Here is a 22,907-nt window from a genome sequence, read left to right as displayed (position 1 = left end):
TCCTTTTTGAGTTACAGTTGAGGTGAGCAGCAGGTCACCATTTACACATCTGGGAAAAACGCAGTTTTGTTATGTTGAGGATTCAGAGGACCTGATGAAGGAAACAGAACCAGCCTCCACTGTTAGAACTGAATTACAAATTCAGATTTAAGCAGAGAAGACCGGCCAACAAACGCGCCTGTTCGGTCAGTTATGATTTATGATGGCTATGGCATTAAAAATTCACACTCCAGTGCCTGGAGAAAGAATTAAGAGGAGTGGTGATTCATAAAAACACCAACTGCCCAGTAATACAAGGTAAAATCTTCATCTATCGATTAGTATAGGTTGTGAGTAGATTGATGGTTTTCCAAGCTTTGTCCTTAAACAAAACATGTCGTGAAATACGGGGAGGAACACGGTTCTCAGCTTCAAGCTTCTGGATTAACAAGTCATTTGTGGTGTCATTTCTTTCTTCGGGGATCAAACAGGGTGACAGAATCTGCTCTTCCAAAAGTGGCAATGATATATCAAGACCATCCTTTGGAATCGAAATACCGAACACAAGAAATAACTGTATGCAGTAGCGCTATTAAATGGGAACAGAAAGCAAACTCAAGCTCTCCCCCTAGTTTCTTTGCCAAATATTGAAATATACTGAAATTTTAAATACTGCCTTTTCTAGATTTCAGAAAATAAACAGCTTAAAGGGAAATTCCACCAATTTTTGCAAATTTTCAACATAACTCACATACGTTGGTTGAGATGTAAACAGAGTGGTTTGGTGTGAAATGGTTCAGATGTCTTTACAGTGGTGCTGATAGGAACCAGAGGTCACGACTACATGACTACAACACAAATATAGACATTTTATTTACTATCCAGAACCACCAGTGAACCTACACGAGTCTTCTGAGTTTATATGGAATGTTGATGATGGAAAATAGTGGAAAATCTGAAATAATAATTTTTTTTTTTTTGGGGACTATTTTGCCTTGCATGTATCCCTCCACGATGAACACATTTTTAAAAATACATTTTAGAACCAACATGTTCTTAGAACTGTGATAAAACAATATCTTTGACATCCGGCAGCGTAATTATAAAGATGTCTATATCTGTGTTGTAGTCATGGCGACTCCTGGTTCCTATCACCACCACTGAAAAGACATCTGAGACACTGTTTTATGATAGTTTTGAGCCTAATTACATCCAATTTTGGCTTTAAAATCCATTCATGGTGGAGGGATACGCAATATGCAAGGCCCTGAGAGGCAAAATAGTCCCCAAAGAAAACTTATTATTTCAGATTTTCCACTATTTTCCATCATCAACATTCCATATAAACTCAGAAGACTCGTGTAGGTTCACTGGTGGTTCTGGATAGTAAATAAAATGTCTATATTTGTGTTGTAGTCATGGCGACCCCTGGTTCCTATCACCACCACTGTAAAGACATCTGAACCATTTCACACCAAACCACTCTGAATCTCTCTGATTACATCTCACACACTGAATAGAACAAAACTGAGTTTTAGAAAGAATTTATTTTTAAATTCTCCATCTCCATCTATCCTTCATTCACTAATAACTAACCTTCATGATGGTGACCACCTCCTGTTTGACCCTGCTGAGCTCCTGCTGCAGACTCCTCCTCTCCTCCTCACTTGCCCGCTCCACCTGCTTCACCTGCTCCTCCATTTGAGCCTGCAGCTGGCGCCGCGCCTCCTCTGCCCGCTGGGCCACCCCGAGAGCTCGCTCCAGCTCCTCAAACGCTACAGAGATCATTCACTTTCAGCCATTACGGTCAACACGCGCCGAAAGCAAATACAAAATGCCCAACACCAACAAGGCTCACCTGCTTTCTCTGCTTTCTCCTTCTGCTCCTGCAGCTCCTCCTTCTGGGCCACAGCCTGCTGGATCCTGGAGCGCAGCTGAGCAATCTCTTCCTCTTTCATTTCCAAAGTCTCATGCATCTGCCGCTTCGTCTCAGCAATCACCATTCCCTGCAAGACCAGACAGACACGGGGCGATTATGAAAGAGTGGCGAGGATAATTATGTTTAATTGAGCTGGAATGAGTCTTTAGAAATCATTGAATAGGTATGGGAATCTCCAGGCTGCTCACAATTCAACTAGGGTGCCAAGTAGTGATTATAAAATGATGTTGATCTCAATTATGATTTGATAATATCATGAGGTACTACTCATTAACAAAGGTGACAAGTTCGAAAGGCAGTTCTCTCTAGTGGGTCTGGCAGCATCGTTCCTCAGAGAAAAATTCAGTAATTTTTCACGCAAAAATTTGGGGCAAGTTGCACCAACAAGTATCAACTAAGATGGTCTTGACTGCTAAGCAGGTCATAGATAAGGCTTTTTTTTTTGAGAGGACTTTACGTCCACTCCACCAACCAAAGTTAGGCCTAAGCCAGGGGTCGACAACATGTGGCTCTTTTACTGCCCTGTTTTGGCTCCACAGCTGAATCAGATTTGTAGGTAAAAATAAAATAATCCTCCTTTACAGTAAAATAAAGCTCTGCTGATCGTTCAACACAGTTTAACAATAAATGGTCTTAAACTCTGGAGTTAATGTAGAACTGCTAATTCACCCTTTAACCCTGAAGATCAGCACAGACTGCTGGTCACCATAGCAACACAGACAACAGTCTCGCCTAGCTAGTAGCTAACGAAACGGCAAAGAGAGAGATTTAAGATGAACATCAATAATTTGGAGATGAATGGACTGATTTGTGTTTATAATCACTCCAGCTGGTTTCCTGATACGTTTAATCTGCAGTGAGAAACTGTTCCACCTTAAATGGTGCCGCAGTTACATTCTTTTTAACGTGGAACTAAAAAATTCAAGAAGCTGGCCAATGAGAAGTTGACTTCAGCCTCGTAAAAAATAATTTCTGCTGAGCGTCCCCTGGTGGATTTAGGAAAAATAACACAGATTAAGAAAAGTGCACTGCAAAAAATAATACGAAACGTATGAAAATGTATGAAAACGTTTTAAATGTAGTCACTATATCTAATATTTTTTTACTATATCTAATAATATTTTTTAAGTACTTTTATCAAGTGAAAGTGTCTTATCCACTGGCAGATCATTTTACCACTTATAATATAATGCTTAAAACAAGTAAAACTTATCAGCCAATGGAATAAGACACTTTCATAAGACAAGATCACTTAAAACAGGATGAAAATTCTAAAAATAATTTAAATATTGAACTGTATTAGATATATTCACCACATGTAAGATGTTTCCACTTATTTTTTCAAGCACCATCTTTATTAAGAGTGTAGAATGCCTATAAAAGTCTAGAATTTGACTGTAAAAGTTGCAGTGGGTTTTGTTGGAAATTGAGCTCATGGCCAGGTGGTGCAACAGTTTTAAAGCTACGCCCAGAAAGTTAGAACCGATCAAGCGTAAGCCCTGTTGGTGCAACAGCCTGCTGGTGAACTCAGACTAAAATACAGGAGTAACTGCCATAGAATTATCTAGTTCATTCAGTTCTATGCACTTACAAGTCACGCCCAAATACCATACTGCTTTCTATATATTTCCATTTCTTAAAAATTTGTTCAAAACATCAACATGCATGAAATTTGGCAGACATCTACTTTTGAGACTTCACAAATGTTCTAAATAGAGGCCACTCTAAAAACAATCTATAGGCTCCATAATGGTACGTGGTGCTTGGACCCCGATGGGCACTAATTGTAATGTAAATTGTAGACGGTCGTTTAGCTCTCATAGTCCTTAAAGTCCATGGAAATCAACACATTCATCATCAATTTCAAACGAAAATAAAAACCTCTTGGTTTTGGTTGCCAACAACAAAACATTACACATATTAACCTTTTCAGTGCACCATTCGAAATTGACTGGAAAGAAATTAATCTGAAAAAGTGAAAATGAAACTTCACTCTCGAAATGTGGCTCTTTGCACACTGCAGTAGTGTTGTCTTAGTGCTGATTAGCACTTAAAAATGAAACACTGAAACTGTGGGTTGGCTAAATAATGACCATGAGCTGCTGCTGTGCTGTGTTTGGGGATTCAACACAGTTAAGAATCATTTCAGCATCTTTCAAGAAAGAATCACCAATTCCAAAACCAAATAATCTAAAACAGCATCTCATTAGATTAAGATGTAGTAAATGAATGTAATTAAAGAAAAAAAGGTTTTTTTCGTCATGCAAATTACCGATTTGGATATGCAGGGTTTTCTTAGCAACAACATATTTGATTCCTTTTTTAAGACCGAGGTACTGATCTCCTTTCGTGGATGAACAAACTGCACTACTGACTGCAGGAAACGCTGCTCATTAATGCTGAAAACGTGTTTGACAGCACTACACACTGCTTCCTGTTCATCCTGTTCTCTCTGGAGTCAGTGAGAGATCACAGTTTAGTGTTCTAATAGTTTCTGACATGTTTCTGTGCACTTTCACATTCCATACAGCGACCTCACGGCAATCATTCCTGTCCTGCGGAGAAGAGGTTGAAGGCTAAGAACAACAGAGGAACCCCGTCTGCAGCTCAGTAGCTAAAAGAAAACTCTTCGTATTTCAGAGGCAGCCGCTCTGCTGACGTTCGTGAGGTTCTACAGGTACGCTGGGAGCCGCGCTACACTGAATGGAATTTCTTATAAACAAATATTAGGGAGGCTATGGATACTTCAGTTCTCGGTCAGCCGACTGAGGTGTCAGAATTCCAATACTAAAATCACTCTTTGTGTATTTATTACATTTCACACGAGAACACAGGGAAAATATACAGGCTAACAACTGAGTGAAACGTCAATATTATGTTTAATAGCAGTGGTTCCCAAACACAGGGCCACGGATCAGTGTTTGGGAACCAAACATTCCAAACTGGAATGTCCTGAAAAAGAAAGAAGCGACTGGCAGGGACGCAGGAAAGTGTTTTAAGTTGGGGATGCTGAAATTTTAAGCCGCATCTACTGCCACGTTTACATTAGAAGCCTCATTGCTCAAATCCGATCTCTCTGACACTCTTCACACTCGTTTAGGTAAGTGACTCAAATCTCATTAATGTCATTAATGTGACGAACCGGCGTCCTGAAATGACCCTCATGAGCTCATCCTACTCAGTAACGTCACGTGAATGAATCACGATCATCATCAGCACAAACTAACGAGCAGAACGAGCTTCGCTGTGAAGATCATTAACTCTGATCAGCTCTCAGCTTCATTATTAGAGCGAGACGAAGGAGAAAAAGGTGAGATGAGCTGCTTTTCCACCGTTTACAGGCTTTAACTTTGTTTGGCGCTGTTGCCATGGTAACGCTGAATGGTGGCGCATGCACAGTGGAAAAATCTGAGCGTCACATTAAGGTCGCATGGCCACAAATCGGATACGTATCCGATCTAGGACCACATATGAAAGTGGCTAAGGTTGTATTTGAAAAGATCAGATTTGTGTGTCCAACCAGCTCTGAAAAACATCAGATCTGAGTCACATTAGGGCAAAAAATCTGATTTGTGCCACTTCAGTCTGGTAATGTAAACATACCCTACTTGGCTTTAAGAATGACAGCAAATTTTATTTGCCATTCAATTTTTTTCTATTTAGAATTTACATCAAACATGCTACAACAAAAGATGAAAATATACACACAAAATCGACACATCAGATCGCTGATTCATATCTTTCTGCTCTCTTCTTCTGGACGAACGCTATGCAAATGAACTGACCGGTGATCTGATTGTCGATATGTGACGCGTCACATATGTCACCTCTACAGTCACGCGGTGAGATTCAACACTGGAGCGCACACCGAGTGAGAGATACAGCGATTGATAAAAACTTAGATCACCGTAAGCAGTTAATCTTTCTGTACTGAAAATACAGGTTACGGTTTTAAAATATATAAACAGAATGTTAAAATATATACTCTATTCTAAAACAAGCACACACGATTCTTTACTACGTTCAAATTATTATAAAGTAAAAGACTTTCTTCTTCTTCTAATTAATATTATATATATTTTTTAGCAGTTGCAGTCCTGAAATCTGGTGGTGCTGCAGCCCCCTCAGCACCCCCACTACCCCTATCCCAGGCCTCTGGGGTACTAACAACCAGACACTGAACATGTCCAAAGAAAACAACAGCAGTTGATGACAGAAACATTGCGAGAGGTGTGAAGAACAGCCAAAAAACAACAGACATCACCAACATCTTCCACAGAGCAGGGTGAAGGTATCACATACAAACATAAAGGCCCCACCACAAGACTCTAACCACTCGCCAGCACTAACCATCAAAAGGCCAGATTGGAATTTACAAAGAAATACAGAGATTTCTGGAGCTTTATGGACTGATGACTCCACCAAAGTGAGGGAAGAAGAACCGTGGAGAAAGAAAGGATCTGCTTGTGATTCAGAACATACAATCTCATCGGTCAAGCATGGTGGAGGTAGTGTCGTGGCTTGGGCTTGCATGGCTGCTTCTGGAACAGGCTCACTGATCTTTTTATTCTTATTAATGTTGTAACTCGTGATGGTACAGAAACATTCTGAGTGGGTGGAGTTAGTAGCCCAACCCCTGAAATACACTATTTGTTAATTATCTTTAAATGTTATTAATATTATTACAATAGCATTTTCCTATTGAAAGCATAACTGTTTACATTAAATTTGTAAAGACGTTTAAACATATTCATGTAAATTCATGTCCATGTTTGACCTCGTTTGACTGCATGTAGGTTCCTTAAGGCGAATGTAAGCGGAGAAGTAAATAAAAAAATAATAAACTGACAATATTAATAAACTTGGTTGTTAATGCTGGAATAAGTGTTGCTATTATTTTTTCTTCTTTTTTTTTTTTAATAAATGCCAACACAGCGCGGTTTAACCATTTACTGCGGTTATTTCCTACACGGTTTCCTGAATATGAGGACCCTGTTACCAGCACAGTCGTTCATTCTAAAATAATAAATCATTCCTTTTCTTTTTTTTTCATTTAGAGAAGCTGCGGAATCTCTGCTGGTTGAACCACAGCTGTAGGCCAGACACATCCACAGCTGAACCCACAGGAGGAGCCGTACGAGGCCTCTCTCCTGCCGAAATCACCAGCATGTTTCTCTCACCTTGTCCTGCTCCAGCTGCTCGATGAGGTTCTTGGCATCGCGCAGCTGTGTGATCAGCTTGGTCTTCTCCGTAGTGTGAAGATCCTGGTAAATAAAGAGTGGGAAAAGATGATAATCGTCAGTTATTTCAAGAAACCTTGTGTTCCCTGGCTGTAGATATTTCAGCTACATCAGCTCAGAGTCCTGGCTTAAACAGGACTGTCTAAATTCCAGGACGCTGACTGAGAAAAGACATTCTGCTGAGTGTCAAGAGCCGTTCAGGTTCCTCTGAGAGCACAAAGACATTTCAAATGCTAGACCGGCTACAGTACCTACAGTCATACAGTACCTTACCACTAATATTAATGAATTAATGAACAAATCCCACATACAGCATACATACATACATGCATGCATGCATACATACATACATACATACATCATCTAATCCGCTTATCCTTCTGGGTCGCGGTAAGCACAGCAAACCTCTCAAACTTAAATGACATCTAATATCCCATAAAACCCCCACTCTTAAAATAGCTGGCTCTTCCATGGTTATATATAGTACCGCTATGTATGATTAAAGGGTTCTTTGCATCATGAAAGTGTTCTTCAGACTGATGGAGAATGTGCTGTATATAGTTCTATACAGAACCTTCTTAAAAAGGGTTCTACTGTTATGATGTCAAGCTTGTATCAATAGAAGACCCTTGTGGGTGCTATGTAGAACCCTTTGCAAAAAGGTGCTATATAGAACCATATACAGCACATTCCCCATCAATCTGAAGAACCCTTTCATGATGCAAAGAACCCTTTAGTCATACAAAGCATTTTTTGAGTGTTCATGATTATTTTGTATAGAACCATTTTCTTTACTAAAGAATCACTGAAGAAGCATCTTTTTTGAGAGTGCATATAACATATAAATGCATGTATACTGTGGTTCTGTCTGCTGTCTTTCTGTCCAATCTGTCCTGTCTATTATTATTATTATTATTATTATTATTATTATTATTATCATTATCATCATTCCTTTTTTTCCTTCTGTTCTCCACTCATCATTTCTTATCTTGGGTGGATAAGGTTTTGGGTGGGGTTTGGAGGTGAATATAGACATGGGTGGGATTTGGGGGGCTTGCTGGGGTGGGGTGGGGGGGGGGTGTGGCTAGGGTACACTTCACCTGGACCTTTAATATCTCACATTACTATGAATGAACTGTAAATTTAATGACAATAATGAAAAAAAGAAAAGAAAAAGAATAAAAGAAGGGGAACAGGTTTTAAAAATAAAAAAAAAAAATAATATTCTCAAGTTTGGACCAAAAGCTTTTAGAAGGACCAAAATATAAAATATTAAATCAAAATTCAAAACTGTTCCAGAAATCCAAACAAACGCTAACAGAGGTACTAATAACACGTGATTTCTGGAACTAACTTGTTTATTAATTGAAAATCCAATTCATATTTATTCATCCAGCACTTATTACCAGAAATCTATATCTGAGCTCCAAGTGAGCAAACTGAGGGCAAAAGTGGCAAAGAGAACCCCCTCAGAGAGAGAGAGAAGAAACCTCGAGAGAGGAATTCATGCTCCTCCTGTCGACACCGGACAGCAAAACAATAACACAACAAAACAATAAGAGTAAAGTAATAGTGAATAAGTAGAAAACTAATGAAGGTACAGTGACGAATTGCGGTGAATATACTGAACACCCGACTAAAGCTGGGCCTACACTACACGATTTCTGGCAATACATTAACCCCAGTATGCCCCTTACAAATGTTCACAATCTGAAGCGATTTTCCAGGTCGGAGGCTTGATCGGAAGTGGCCGACGGCATGAATGATCTGTTAGTGTGAGAGGAGAAACAAGTGAATCCTTAGCCCTCCGATCGAACTCTGAAGTGATCTGAGACCCTCCGATATCATCAAACATGTTTGATATTTATGACTTAAAACGTTCACGAGTCCTGCAGTGAGAAACACTCAGAGATCTACTCAACGAGTGATTCAAACAGCCAATCAGAGAGCTGGAAGAGTGGAGAGACAGGTGAAGAGACGTCCCTGAACAGCAGAGCAGAGACAGAGGAACTGAGAGTAAAACACAGCAGATTAGAGCCGATATCATGATTATCATGTTGATCCAGATCAGGTCACTGTCTTTACAGTTTCAGCTCAGCTGCCAGTTCGGCATAAAAGCCCTAACAGGTCCAGTGAGTTCAGCTCTGTGTGTGTCATGTGATCTGAGGAATTCTGGGAGTTTGAGTTCTTATTCGTAGCCCAAACTTGTACTGTGTGTTATTCTCTCTCTTTGCCTTGTGGTCTAGTCTGAGTGCCTCACAACAACAAGAGAAGAAATTCTGTGACAGACTGACGTTAAGTTTGTGCAGCTCTCCGTTTCAGAAACCTGTTAAGATGTTAAAAGCGAACATCCAGCCTACGTCAGTGCTTACTAACCCCCCCTGCGCTGCCCCTGTGGGTCTAAAAGTAAACACACTTTCAGAAATTGTAGGCTGCCTCACTCCTTCAGGCTTTCGAGACCAGAGGACTCAACACTCAGACCTAAATTACAGCCTGGTGGGCTACTGGTGGCTCTTGAGGCGACGCCTCAGTGACCAAAACAGGACTCTGACGGGAACCAGCGGTTAACCTTCTCGCATGCCCGTGACTAGGATCAACATTTTAGTTAAGCACATTCAGCAGAAAAGTGACCGACATCACACAGTGAGTAAACAGCTGAATATCGCTGCCGTCGAAACCTCAAATCTTCAAAATGGTAACATACTTCACTTTTAATTTAAGTCAATGGAACCAGACTATTTTCCAAGTAATTGTGGGCCGTTTCTTTTGGTCCATTCATCATGAAATTTACACCAATTTATGTCAAAAACCGAAAAAGTACAAAAATGAAAATACAAAATTTTGTTCTGACAGCAGTCATGTGTTACACCAACTCTCACTTTCTCTTTTATTTTTTGTATAAACAAAATCATTGCTCCATTTTTACCCATCCATAATTGTTATGTACTTTTTCCTTTCATTTATTCTTTTCCCATCACTCCAGTCTTCTCTAAACTGCTATTACTGTTCCATAGACTCCAGTTACCCTGTTGAATTTTTATTAATCATTAAACTATTTTTATAGTAATTTATTTATCTAATTTATTTAATTTATTTCTTTTTTTACTAAAAAGAAGACTTTTCTAAAAGTCTGTCCAAGCTGATGTTAAAAACACCTTATAAAACATTAAAAATACTTTACAAAAATCTGTCCCAGCTGATGTTAACAGCAATAAACAGCCAATAAACAGTAATTGTGCATTAAAACGTGCAGAAGTGTGTTCTCTGTAGAGGATGTGTGACTTACTTAAACTTAGAAAATCAACAGACGACTGAATTTCTTATATTTTTACGTGTTTGTACTTGTTTATTTATTCTCTTGTTTTTATTTACTCTACTTTCCTCTGGGTGGGGGTCTGGCTCTCAGGGCTGAATGAGTTGTTAAACATGTATTTTGTTGTTTTCCATAAACATTTGTAATAATGATCTCAGGGTTCTGCCACTGAGAGCAGACGTGTACCTTCATCTTCTCCAGCTCCTGCAGTCTCTCCTGCAGCTGCTGCTGTAGTGCCTCGTTCTCGCTGCTGAGCTGGGCGCTGCGCTCTTTGCTGGTGCGGATCAGCTCTTTGCAGCGCTGAAGCAGCGTCTCCTGCCTCAGCACCCGCTTCTGCAGCGCTTCCACATCCGCAGCGCCGCTTGGCTCACCGCTGCCCCCTGCTGCAAACAAACGCACCACACATCAGCCGATTGATGGAGATTGTGTTTTATATGATTCTATCTAGAACCTTTTTGAAAACGGTTATTTTAAGCACCAAAAAGGAGCATTCTATTATTATTATTATGATGTCAAGCTTGTTACAATAGAAGAATCCTTTTTGGTGCTTTATAGAACCATTTTCAAAAGGGTTCTTCTACTGTTTACAAGCTTGACATTGCAACAATAGCAGAACCCTTTTTGGTGCTATATAGAACCATTTTCAAAAAGGTTCAATGTACCATAACCAATAACCATATGCAACACATTCTCCATTAGTCTGAAAAACCATTTAACAACACAAAAAAAAAAACTTTAATCATGCAAAGGGTTCTTTGAGTGTTCATGGATCTACAACCCCATTTCCAAAACGCTGTGAAAAATGTAAATAAAAATAAAATGCAATGATGTGCAAATCATTTAAATCCTATATTTCATTGAAAACAGTACAAAGACAACATATCAGATGTTGAAACTCAGAAATTTTATTGTTTTTTGAAAAATATTTGCCCATTTTGAATTTGATGCCAACAACACATTCTAAAAAAGTTGGGACGGGGCAACAAAAGGCTGGTAAAGTTGTGTAATGCTAAAAAAAAAACACCTGGTGGTTGATTGGCAACAGGTCAGTAACATGATGGGTATAAAAGAGCATCTCAGAGAGGCGGAGTCTTTCAGAAGTAAAGATGAGGAGGGGTTCACCACTCTGTGAAAGACTGCACCATCAAATAGAGCAACAATTCAGGAATAACGTTTCTCAACATAAAACAACAAAGAACTTCTGCTTTTCATCATCTACGGTACATAATATCATTAAAAGATTCAGAGAATCTGGAGAAATCTCTGTATGTAAGGGACAAGGCCAAAAACCAGTATTTGCTGGCTGTGATCTTTGGGCCCTCAGACAGCACTGCATTAAAAACAGACATGATTCTGTAGTGGAAATCACTGCATGGGCTCAGAAACACTTCTGAAAACCACTGTCTGTGAAAACAGTTCATCACTGCATCCACAAATGCAAGTTAAAACTCTAAAACACAAAGAAGAAACCAAATATAAACAGGATCCAGAAATGCTGCCACCTTCTCTGGGCCTGAGCTCATTTAAAATGGACTGAGGTGAAGTGGAAAAGTGTCCTGTGGTCTGACGAATCAACATTTGAAATTCTTTTTGGAAATCATGGACACTGTGTCCTCTGAGCTAAAGACCACTCGGCCTGTTATCAGTGTACAGTTCAAAAGCCAGTATTCATGATGGTATAGGGGGCATTATATATTTTTCAAATAACAATAAAATTTCTCAGTTTCAACATTTGATTTGTTGTCTTTATAATATTTTCAATGAAATATAGGGTTTAAATTATTTGCACATCATTGAATTTTGTTTTTATTTACATTTTGCACAGCGTCACAACTTTTTTGGAAATGGGGTTGCATTGAACCATCTTTTTCAAGTGTGTAGTTGACACTCCAGGACCAGCGTTTAGAACTACTGGACTAGCAGAAAGTGAGTTTGTACCTTCATTCAGTTCAGCGCTGTCCCCTTGAGCAGGACTTTGTGGGTCAGAGGTCACCTCTGTAGCATCAGTGGGCTGGGCTTCTCCCTCAGTGGAGACCAAAGCTCCAGGAACACCATGCAGCCGTTTCTTCATAAGAGCCACCTGCGACGAAAACCATCAGAATCACTACCAACAATAAATACTGTTACACTTTTTCACATGCATGTGAACAAACACATACTTGGGTCTGCAACACAGTGATCATCTGGTCTTTTTCTTCTAGAGCAGCATCGAATTCCTCCTGCAGGTGCTTCTTGGCTTGCTGATCCATCTGCAGCTCCTGACAGACAAAAGCACAAAGCTTGAGGATGAGCAAGACTGGGAGTAGGGCTGTGCAATATGATCATATTTTATAAAATACATCACAATATGTTCTTCTGAGCACATCGTGGATATCATCAGTACTTCAAGAACACTGAACTGCATGTTTTATTACGAATAGAGCATAATTAATCCTGGATTTAGTACAGCTCAGTATATGAAATGTAGGGCTGGGCGATAAAACGATAACAATAATTATCGCAATATAACTTTCCTTGATAGCACTATAAGAAATGTTTGATAAATGTTCGATATGTTAGAGCATTCTCACACTTCCGTGTTCTAGCGACAGCCCTGACAGCATCTTCTACTGCAAGGAAAGTGACACTACTCTGCTGTCGCCACAAGAGGGTGCACTTCCGAGTTTTTCAAAATGATTAGAGAGGGAGGGTCAAGGAGTGAAATGAGTCGCCAAATATACTTTAGCAACGTCTGAAACGTGGAGGTGTACATTCCCTGTTTGAGTGGAGCGACCGGTGATCTGTTCTCCTGTGGCTGAGTGTGAGTGAGGAGACAGGTGGCATAACTATACTGTCCTACAGTGAACTCACCTCTTTACATACATCTTAACCAGCTTTAGCTGCGTTACATCACGTCTGATCATCACAACTACAGGGCTGTTACAGTGCTCAGTCATATTTTAGTGTTAGTGGATTCACAAGCAATGAAAGTGAAAGAAAGAAGTGGTTCATGTTAATTACAGCCCTGATTTAAATGAAAGTAAACTGAGGAAGCTGTGAGGCATTGGAGAGTGAGAGAACGCTATCTTGCCATGCTATCTGTTTTTAGCAGCTAACTTGAAGCAGCGCTCTGTCACTCACACAGCACGGAGAACTGATGATACTGTAGATCAAACAAGACAAAAAAGCACTGATTTCAGTTTAAACGTAGCTAAAAGGAGGCTCTGTTTGTCTGGTGTGAGAGATTCACACTGCAGTTAATGCTTTTACACAGCGAGTGTCAGATATACTGCAGTTCACCCCTCAAATTACTATAGAGAAACCCAGTCGTCTGCTAGCTGGTGTCTGAACACTGTGATATGCTCTGACATGGATGTGGTAGGAGTGATGGCAGTAAGACAGCGTGATCCAGCACTGACCTACCGAGCCAGCTAATGTTTGCTGTTCGTATTAAGCTGACGTTGTTGAGACACTAATCAGTTTAGCACTTGCAACCAGGTAGCCGAGCGCTCACCAACAGACAGCTAAAAATAATCTCTTTTCTTTCTTAAATTATGACGATTACAAAAACTGCGGTCATGCTTTTCCAGCTGGTAAAAACAGCTGATCAGACACTCTCTCCCACTGTCCCATGACAGATTTGTGAAACGTTCCACTGTTTGGTGAGTGTTTGTCCTGTTCTGACCATAAAGGATAGTTTAAAACGACAATTATCGCTCAGGAGCAAAAATCAGCCTTCAAACTCGAAAGTAATAATGATTCTTTCTTTGCAATATGTATCGATATTGACTGATATGAAATTTTTTATCGTGATAAGACTTTTGGCCATTTCGCCCAGCTCTAGTGAAATGTAAAATAAAAATCATTGCATTCATAGTTTTGATATTATTTTTAAACGAGGCCCTTCTGTTTTTTTTTAACTTATCAAAACTATCAAAGATGCATACTGTGTATTGTGAAAATGTCTTTAGGTATCATGATATTACTTTCAGACACGTTGCCCACCCGTAACTAGGAATTCAGTTTCCAAATAAACGGGCAAAGCACAAAATATAATGGTTGTTACTGCTGGTTTTGGGCTGTTCAGAGTCCAGATTTAAACCCTATAGAGAATATTTGGTCTCTTGTTAAACACAAACTAGCTCAGCAATGTTTTTCAGCTGTATGGTTAGACACAGATTAAGCCTAATTTAGTACTAGTAATGTACAATTGAAGCCTTTTTAGTCTAGGATTAAGCTTACTTATCTACACTCTCAGAAATAAATGTACAACTGTCACTGGGTCAGTTCCCCTCTTGTCACTGGGGTGGAACCCTCAAGTACCTTTAGTCAGGGAACATAACTGAACCATAATCCACTGAAATGATATGTTCTAAGCTGTACTGACTCCACACACCCCGTCTCGTCTCCAGGCTTTTATTTTACTGTTCTGTTTAAAACATTCGGTTATGAAAAGGTACAAATACGAACTTTTCACCTGGAAACACTTATTTAAGGTTCACAATCAGACCCTAAAACCACTGTTGTACCTTTGAGGGAACATTTACAGTGTAGGTCAGTGAAGTATGGAGAAAACAATGGCAAAACTGAGGGGCTGGCTGTGTGAGCATACCTCTCTGAGCTCTCCTATTCTCCGTAGTGCTTTGTCTTGGCTCTGGCTGAGAATAGCCTGTAACAGAAGAGAAACACGACATCTTAATCAATAATAAAGTACAAATTTGTCTAGACTCAAACTTGGATCCCAAATTTAGGGTCCCTGCTGAAGCTGGATTAGTTTTCCTGGAGAGTTGCTGTAATTTGAGTGATTACTGATGAGATCTGTGATTTTAATTCAGTACAGATCTGCAATGTCCGTAGTCTGATAAGTAATAACTCTGGAACAAATTAAACTCTATAATCAGAGAAACCCAGAGCTCCTTTGACCTCACAGCAATAATAGAGAACACCACCACCTGTTTTTCGCTGATCGGGAGACGAGGCTAACAAGGCTAAGTGAGCTGTGCACGATCCCTTTACCCTGAAGCTCGAAACAGGACCACTGTGACCTAAAACACTTTTGCTGATGGCCTAATTAGAATGAAAATGAAATATCGTTAAAGAAGCTCTCACAGGGCAGAGCTGAGCTCCATACCCCATGTGTGAAACACAAGGCCCACGGGACAAGTAGCACAATCTTATTCAGCCCGCAAAATGATTTTAATTTTCTATTTATATTAGCCCATTTCACCATGAGGTGCACTACAGTTCCCAGCATGCACTGCAACGTAATGTGTGCTCTCAACGATCAGCATCACAAAAAAAAACAGAGATGAAAGCTGTCTAGTTCTAGCGAATGGGCAGGTTTATATAAAACAATCTGCTTTTATTTTAAATTATTTTTCAATGGTTAAAGTATTCAGTGCCGCAGTAGTTTCGGGATATTCATATTAATATCCAGTTCATGGCAGAATGTTAAGTAAATATGAAATAAAAACACAGCTGGCCCACAGATTTGTTTAAATTTTTTAATATGGACCTTTTACTGGTTGAGTTTGACACCCCTGCTCTATACTATTGGGCGGCATGTGTCGAGGTGAATGAGCCCACTTTACTAACCTAAAGACCACCACATTTTTCATGTGGCTTGAAATTTACGCTAAAAGTATGTTAACAGTAATTTTCATCATTTCTCATGTTAAAAGTTTAATTTGTGTAAAATTAACTTGAGCTGGACGTTTATTAGACTCTCACACGTCTATGTGGCATACACTCTTAAAAAAAAGGTTAAAGTAAACGGTTCTAAATAGAACCATGAACACTCAAAGAACCCTTTGAATGATTAAAGGGTTCCTTGCATCATGAAAGGGCTCTTCAGATGGAGAATATGTTTTACATGGTTTTATATATAACCATTTCTGAGCATATTTTGGATATCGTCAGTACTTAAAATCACTTCCCAACTGCCTGCAAATCAAATACATAGTTTTTAATATCACTTAAAAATAAAGGACTACTTGGTTTTTCCAACTTACTAGATAATAAATAGCAAAGATAAATTATTGAGGCATATTGTTTATCCTGAAAACGTCTTGAATATTAATGAATAGTAATACTTATAAAATAATAATAAACAATATAATAATAATAATAATAATAATATAATCATGCAAAGGGTTCTTTGAGTGTTCATGGTTCTACACTGTATATAACCATTTTCTTTACTAAAGAACCCTTGAAGAACCGTCACAGTGTAGCAGTGCTTTGTACTTTTTCTGCCATGTGATGCTTTATAACTAATACTTTACTTAAAACTTAAGTGTGAATGGGCGGAGCTTAAAATGACATTTCATGACATCACAGAAACAATTAATTCAAAACAGCTTTGTTTCCATATACGTATGTATGGAAAGGGGAGTGAAAGGTTTGTTTTGAAATTTTAGCAGTGTTTATATTCTATTTCAAATTATTTCACTAAGAAAAGTGACAAAAATCCAGTTTGCCATGATGCAGTCCCTTTAATATTACATATATTCATTTTGGTCCAGGCTAACTGGGGTAATCTGGAGACATTACACAGATATTCAGTGAGTTAAAGCTCTTAAAAATGACATTACTGGACCTCCTCTGGTGAAACCAATCTGGCTCAAATAGGGCTTAAGTCAATATGAGGCATAGGTAATTATTATGATGGTCGAATAACACAAATAAATCATGTTAATTCATGTTTTTCTGTCTCAGTGAACTGTTTCCCCAATGTGATGCAATATCCACTCTGGATAACCAGCCTAAGCGCCAAATCTCATTCGAAATCCCACCTTATCGACTTCAGCAGATGTTCTGCTGGAGCAGGAATTCAGAGAGGCAGCTAGTGTGCAGTGACAACACAGCAGCTCATCTGCAGATTTGGATCACTGTCTGCTTATGAAAATTACCTGCGTTTTCTCTTTATCTCTCTGTACCGTCCTGTAGGCCGTGACCAGCTGTGAAGAGACGAGGGAGAACAAAATCCACATCAATTCCATCCTGAATACTAAAATTAACTCTCTCACTAAACATCCATAAGGTGCATGGAGAGCTTTTCAGCTGCATTTACAAACTAGAGCATCAGCTAAAGATACCTGATACATGCAGAAATGCAATAAGCTATGAAGAAACTTATGTTGAAGCACAGATTTACTTTATTTATATACACCAATCAGGCGTAACATTCTGACCACCTCCTTGTTTCTGCGCTCATTGTCCATTTTATCAGCTCCACTTACTATATAGGTGCACTTTGTAGTTCTACAGTTACAGACTGTAGTCCATCTGTTTCTCTGATACTTTGTTAGCCCCCTTTTACCCTGTTCTTCAGTGGTCAGGACCCCCATGGACCCTCACAGAGCAGGTACTATTTGGGTGGTGGATCATTCTCAGCACTGCAGTGACACTGACATGGTGGTGGTGTGTTAGTGTGTGTTGCGCTGGTCTGAGTGGATCAGACACAGCAGTGCTGCTGGAGTTTTTAAACACCTCAGTGTCACTGCTGGACTGAGAATAGTCCACCAACCAAAAATATCCAGCCGACAGCGTCCTGTGGGCAGCGTCCTGTGACCACTGATGAAGGACTAGAGGATGACCAACACAAACTGTGCAGCAGCAGATGAGCTATCGTCTCTGACTTTACATCTACAAGGTGGACTGACAAGGTAGGAGTGTCTAATAGAGTGGACAGTGAGTGGACACAGTGTTTAAAAACTCCAGCAGCACTGCTGTGTCTGATCCACTCGTACCAGCACAACTCACACTAACACACCACCACCATGTCAGTGTTACTGCAGTGCTGAGAATGACCCACCACCCAAATAGTACCTGCTCTGTGAGGGTCCATGGGGGTCCTGACCACTGAAGAACAGGGTAAAAGGGGGCTAACAAAGTATCAGAGAAACAGATGGACTACAGTCTGTAACTGTAGAACTACAAAGTGCACCTATATAGTAAGTGGAGCTGATAAAATGGACAATAAGCGTAGAAACAAGGAGGTGGTCAGAATGTTATGCCTGGTCAGTATATATTCATCATGTAGGCCAAGAAAAATAAAGATCTTTCTGAAGCGCTAATCCTGATTCCCATCCTGCAGTCAGTACCTCAGAGTATTTCCCCCTGTAGTTAGCCAGGCTCTTCTCCACCCTGTGCAGGCGATGCAGGAGCTGCTCTTTAGAAAGAGCCTCTGCATTTCCAGGAGAGTCTTCCGCCTCACTCTCGATGTCAGAGGGGGGGTCGTAGGCGGGGGTGGCCTCATTGTCGCCCAGCGGGGTGAGGGAGTCCCGGGAAGGGCTGCGGACCAGACTTTCCCTGGAGCCGGAGCGGAAGAGGCCCTCGGCACGGCCCGAACTTCGAAAGAGAGACTCCACTGAGGACACGCGCTGCTGCAGCTTCTGCGCAAGGGACTGTGGCTCGTCCCTCTGGACAAGAAGAAAACACACAAGATGGAGTGTTTGAACTTAGAAGTGGCTGATATGGCAGAAATGTAATATCACCATACTTCCCAGAAAGGCGCTATATAAATCAAACGTATTATTATTTCATTATTATTATTGTTATTATTGTTATTATTATTATTATTATTATTATATTGTTTATTAAAATGATTATCCGATAATTATTACTATTTATTATTATTCAAGATGTTTTAAGGATAAAATATATGCCTCAATAATTTATCTTTGCTATTTATCATCCAGTAAGTTGGAAAAACCAAGTAGTCCTTTATTTTTAAGTGATATTAAAACTATGTATTTGATTTGCAGGCAGTTGGGAAGTGATTTTAAGTACTGACGATATCCAAAATATGCTCAGAAAAGCCTACTGTGGAGCTGTACACTTAAAAAGGATGGTTCTTAAAAGGTTCTTTAGTAAAGACAATAGTTCTAGATAGAAACAAGAACACTCAAAGAACACTTTGCATGACTGCATTGTGAAAGGGTTCTTCAGATGGGAGGAGAATGGGTTGTAGATGGTTCTATATAGCACCAAAAAGGGTTCTTCTATGGTTACAAGCTCATATCTTAACAATAGCAAAACATGTTTCATTGCTATATAGAGCCATTTTTTCGAAAAGTTCTACACAGAACCATCTACAACACATTCCCCATCAATCTGAGGAACCTCTTCACAATGCAAAGAACCTCTCAATCATGCAAAGGGTTCTTTGAGTGTTCATGGTGCTATTTAAAACTATTTTCTTTACTAAAGAACCTTTAAATAACCATTGTTTTTAAGAGTGTATAGTGATACACTCTTGTTAGAGTGATATGTTCCTTGGTACTAAAATTCAGAGAATGCTGCTTTATGAGAAGGTTCTTTAGTTTCGTATACCAAACCTTAAACAGGAAACCTGGGTGGTGTAATTTATCAGCTGGGTGGGGTAAATCATGATAATGATAAATACTGTCATACTGTGAAACCCCTACTTGGCCTCTTAACTAAAGCCAGTGAAGGTCAGAAGTAAATCTTAAATAGTCATTCAGTTAATACAGTGTAGGTCTAGACAACCGGGCGGTTATATCGGATATCGTAAATGGTCGACAAGTAACCCGATGACGATGCGTAAAAGGCGACAATTGGCATGTTGGGAAACTGACACAGAACTAGACAGGACTATTTTACTGTTAATCAGCTAAATATGTTGGCAAACTAGGGATCACATTCCTTTAGTGTGTGTGCGTCCCGGTTACGTTCCGTAATGGTAGCTTTATCTACCGCACCGCTCTCCTTCTACTTTTTATTTTACGTTAAGTTTAGCCTGAGTGAACGGAAATGAAAATCAATGCTGACGTCACAGTAAAACGATGAAAGTGATTTTTAAAACTAAAATCAATCTCAACCTTTATAATAGACACACTAAAGTTGGGTCTACGCCACACGATTTGCCCCTCACAACACATTTTCACAATCTGAAATGATTTTCCAGGTTGGGAGCTTGATGGGAAGTGACGGACGGCGCGTAAAATCCGGTGGTTTGAGAGGAGAAACGAGTGAATCTTCAGCCTTTCGAGCTCCAGAGTGATCTGAGCTCCTCTGACTTTTTCAAACATGTTTGATATTTATGACTCAAAATGTTCACGAGTTCGGACACGGCTGAACGACTGACGCAGGCAACAGCCAACGAGAGAGCCAGGAGAGAGAAAAAGGGCAGAGACATGCATGAGCAGCAGACTGGGGAGACATAGGAGCTGCATGTTGAACCCAGGTAGATAAGAACCTTTATCATGTTTATAATGTGGATCCAGGCGTCCAGTTACTCTCTTTACAACTTCAGCTCAGCTGAAGTGAAATATTCTCCAGCTCTCACTGTGGCATCAGTGTTTCTTAACCATATGTTCATCCCCAGTTTGTGTCTCGCATAAAAGCACAAACAGGTCCGGTCCTGTTTAGTCTATGGAAAAACTGACACTAAGTTTGTGATGTTCTCTGCTTTAGAAAAATATTATGAGTATAATAGAGTAAAATGTTTAAAAATTCTGTACAGCAGAGGTGTTTAAAACTGCACTGTGGATCCAGGATTCTGTAATCGCTGGCAGTTAACTGAACAGATGTGACTCATAGTAACTAATTACAAAATCATCTTTTATTAAACAGTCAAGTTCAGTGCTCACTTTTAACAAACATCTGAAAACGCAGCTCTTTTTACACTGCAAAAAATGATACGGTAGCAAGTGAAAACGTCTTAAATCTAGCCAATATATCTAATATTTCTCATTATGAGACATAACATCCTGCTGTAAGGATGTTTTAAGATTGTTCAACTTATTCCAAGTCATTTTTACTTCTTTTCAGCAATTTTATCTTGTGAAAGTGTCTTATTGCATTGGCTGATCATTTTACTTGTTTTGAGAAATAATTAAGATAATTTTGCTTATTTCAAGAAATAATGCTTAAAACAAGTAAAATGATCTGCCAATGAAATAATAATACACTTTCATAAGATAAAATGACATTAAACAAGTAAGAAATGTCTAGAAATTAGTTAAATAATCGTATAATATTCCTACAGCTCTCTCCTAATGAGAAATATTAGATATATGGACTAGACTCAAGATGTTTTCACTGGCTAAGATATCATTTTTTGCAGTGTACCTCAGCATATAATTAAAATGCTACATCTCTTTGTGTTTATCCTTTTAATTTGATCTGTGTCATTGTTTGACATGATTTTTATTTAATAATTTATTACTTTTAATCGTCATCATAGTACTCTGAGCCACCATGAGAACTTTATAAACAAGTTATTATTATAAAGTCAGTGTGTGGTGCCAGAAATATGGTGCTTACCAAAGGGGAGGCAGCTCCATCTCCATTCACACTGCCTCTTGGAGAGCTACCCACAGCCTTCGCGATGCTCTGCACAGGATCAGATGAAAAAACATGAGCAGAAATAAAAAATAACAATAAAAAAGTGCCTCAGGGTTCAACACTGGGTCCTGTTAGTATCCTGCTAATCCAGCTGGCTGCACCCTGATCACTCTAGGGGCAATATTAGTATTGCTATGAGCAATGCAAGGGCCTCCGGTTACCCCCACATGCAATTTGGAGAGGAACACTGGGTTAAACAGAGAGCATTCGCTACTGCACGAAAGAGAGCAGGGGGTTAAAAACAACACTACACCAGTGTCTTTGTCTACTGTGCAGCCACAAGGTCAAAAACAGACCCAAACAAATTAGAGGCATCAGTTACTGAGGCAGAACTCTTGCCAGTCCAGACTGAGGTTAGGATTAGGAAACACACTGTTATCCTCTGTACGGCAAATGGAAGCGTCAGTCAGAGTCATGTAATGTTATGTAATGTTATGTAATGTAGTTATGACTAGTGTACAGGCGAAATCAGCCCAAGTCCTTTCTCACCACATTCCAGTCTACAAACTGAGCAGGCCGTTCCAAACACTCCATAATAAAGAAGAACAATTAGGGCACACAGCAAGCTAACATATAACATCTAACATACAAAACACAGTGACTACCAAAACCGTTTATATGTCTACTAAAAGAAAAAAACATGGCAACGATGGCTTCTTTTCCACTGTTGAGCCAAATGGTTCTCAGGGCCATACTGGGCCATTCTGCACAGGTCTGGACTCGTGAGACCGGTTCCGGTTTCTTTTTTTGATAAGGTCGGCACCCCGCTGACCCTCAGACCACCCAGATTACTGTCCTACATAAAACTTTAACTAGTTTTAATCTCCTCAAACAGAGTTAAAATGCACACAGACTTTTATTTTGGAAAATAAACTAAGATGTACATTACAAACAACTAAATAATGACTAGGCCTAATGTAAAATGATTTTACAGAAAAAGTTGCTGACACTGTGCCAGATTAAAATTATTTAATACAGTAATTCACTAAGTATAACAAAAAAAAAGAAAAATCAGTAAACTGGACTGTGAGTGGAAAATCAGCGATAATAAGTGGAATTTTGTCTATTACTCTGCTTAAGCACC

At 39.5% G+C, this 22,907-nt stretch overlaps 1 protein-coding gene across 3 annotated transcripts in view; it reads right to left on the bottom strand.

Moving 5' to 3' along the window:
* Nucleotides 1-22,907, bottom strand: part of golga4 (golgin A4) — an 82,153-nt gene that overhangs the window by 38,300 nt on the left and 20,946 nt on the right. For 2 of the 3 annotated variants that reach the window (XM_036573617.1, XM_036573619.1), the window contains 10 exons: nt 21,743-21,811; nt 18,556-18,873; nt 17,362-17,409; nt 15,063-15,119; nt 12,631-12,729; nt 12,410-12,551; nt 10,658-10,854; nt 7,099-7,182; nt 1,838-1,985; nt 1,576-1,754 (listed from right to left, as the gene is read on the bottom strand). In XM_036573617.1, coding sequence (XP_036429510.1) covers nt 1,576-1,754; nt 1,838-1,985; nt 7,099-7,182; nt 10,658-10,854; nt 12,410-12,551; nt 12,631-12,729; nt 15,063-15,119; nt 17,362-17,409; nt 18,556-18,873; nt 21,743-21,811 — 1,341 coding nt within the window. The remainder of the gene's footprint in view (nt 1-1,575; nt 1,755-1,837; nt 1,986-7,098; nt 7,183-10,657; nt 10,855-12,409; nt 12,552-12,630; nt 12,730-15,062; nt 15,120-17,361; nt 17,410-18,555; nt 18,874-21,742; nt 21,812-22,907) is intronic. The other variant, XM_036573618.1, reaches the window with a different exon arrangement.

This window comes from Colossoma macropomum, unplaced genomic scaffold, assembly GCF_904425465.1.
Source record: "Colossoma macropomum unplaced genomic scaffold, Colossoma_macropomum, whole genome shotgun sequence".
NCBI lineage: Eukaryota > Metazoa > Chordata > Actinopteri > Characiformes > Serrasalmidae > Colossoma > Colossoma macropomum.
The sequence above is the reverse complement of the archived record's forward strand: the minus strand, read 5'-3'. Positions and strand labels throughout refer to the sequence as shown.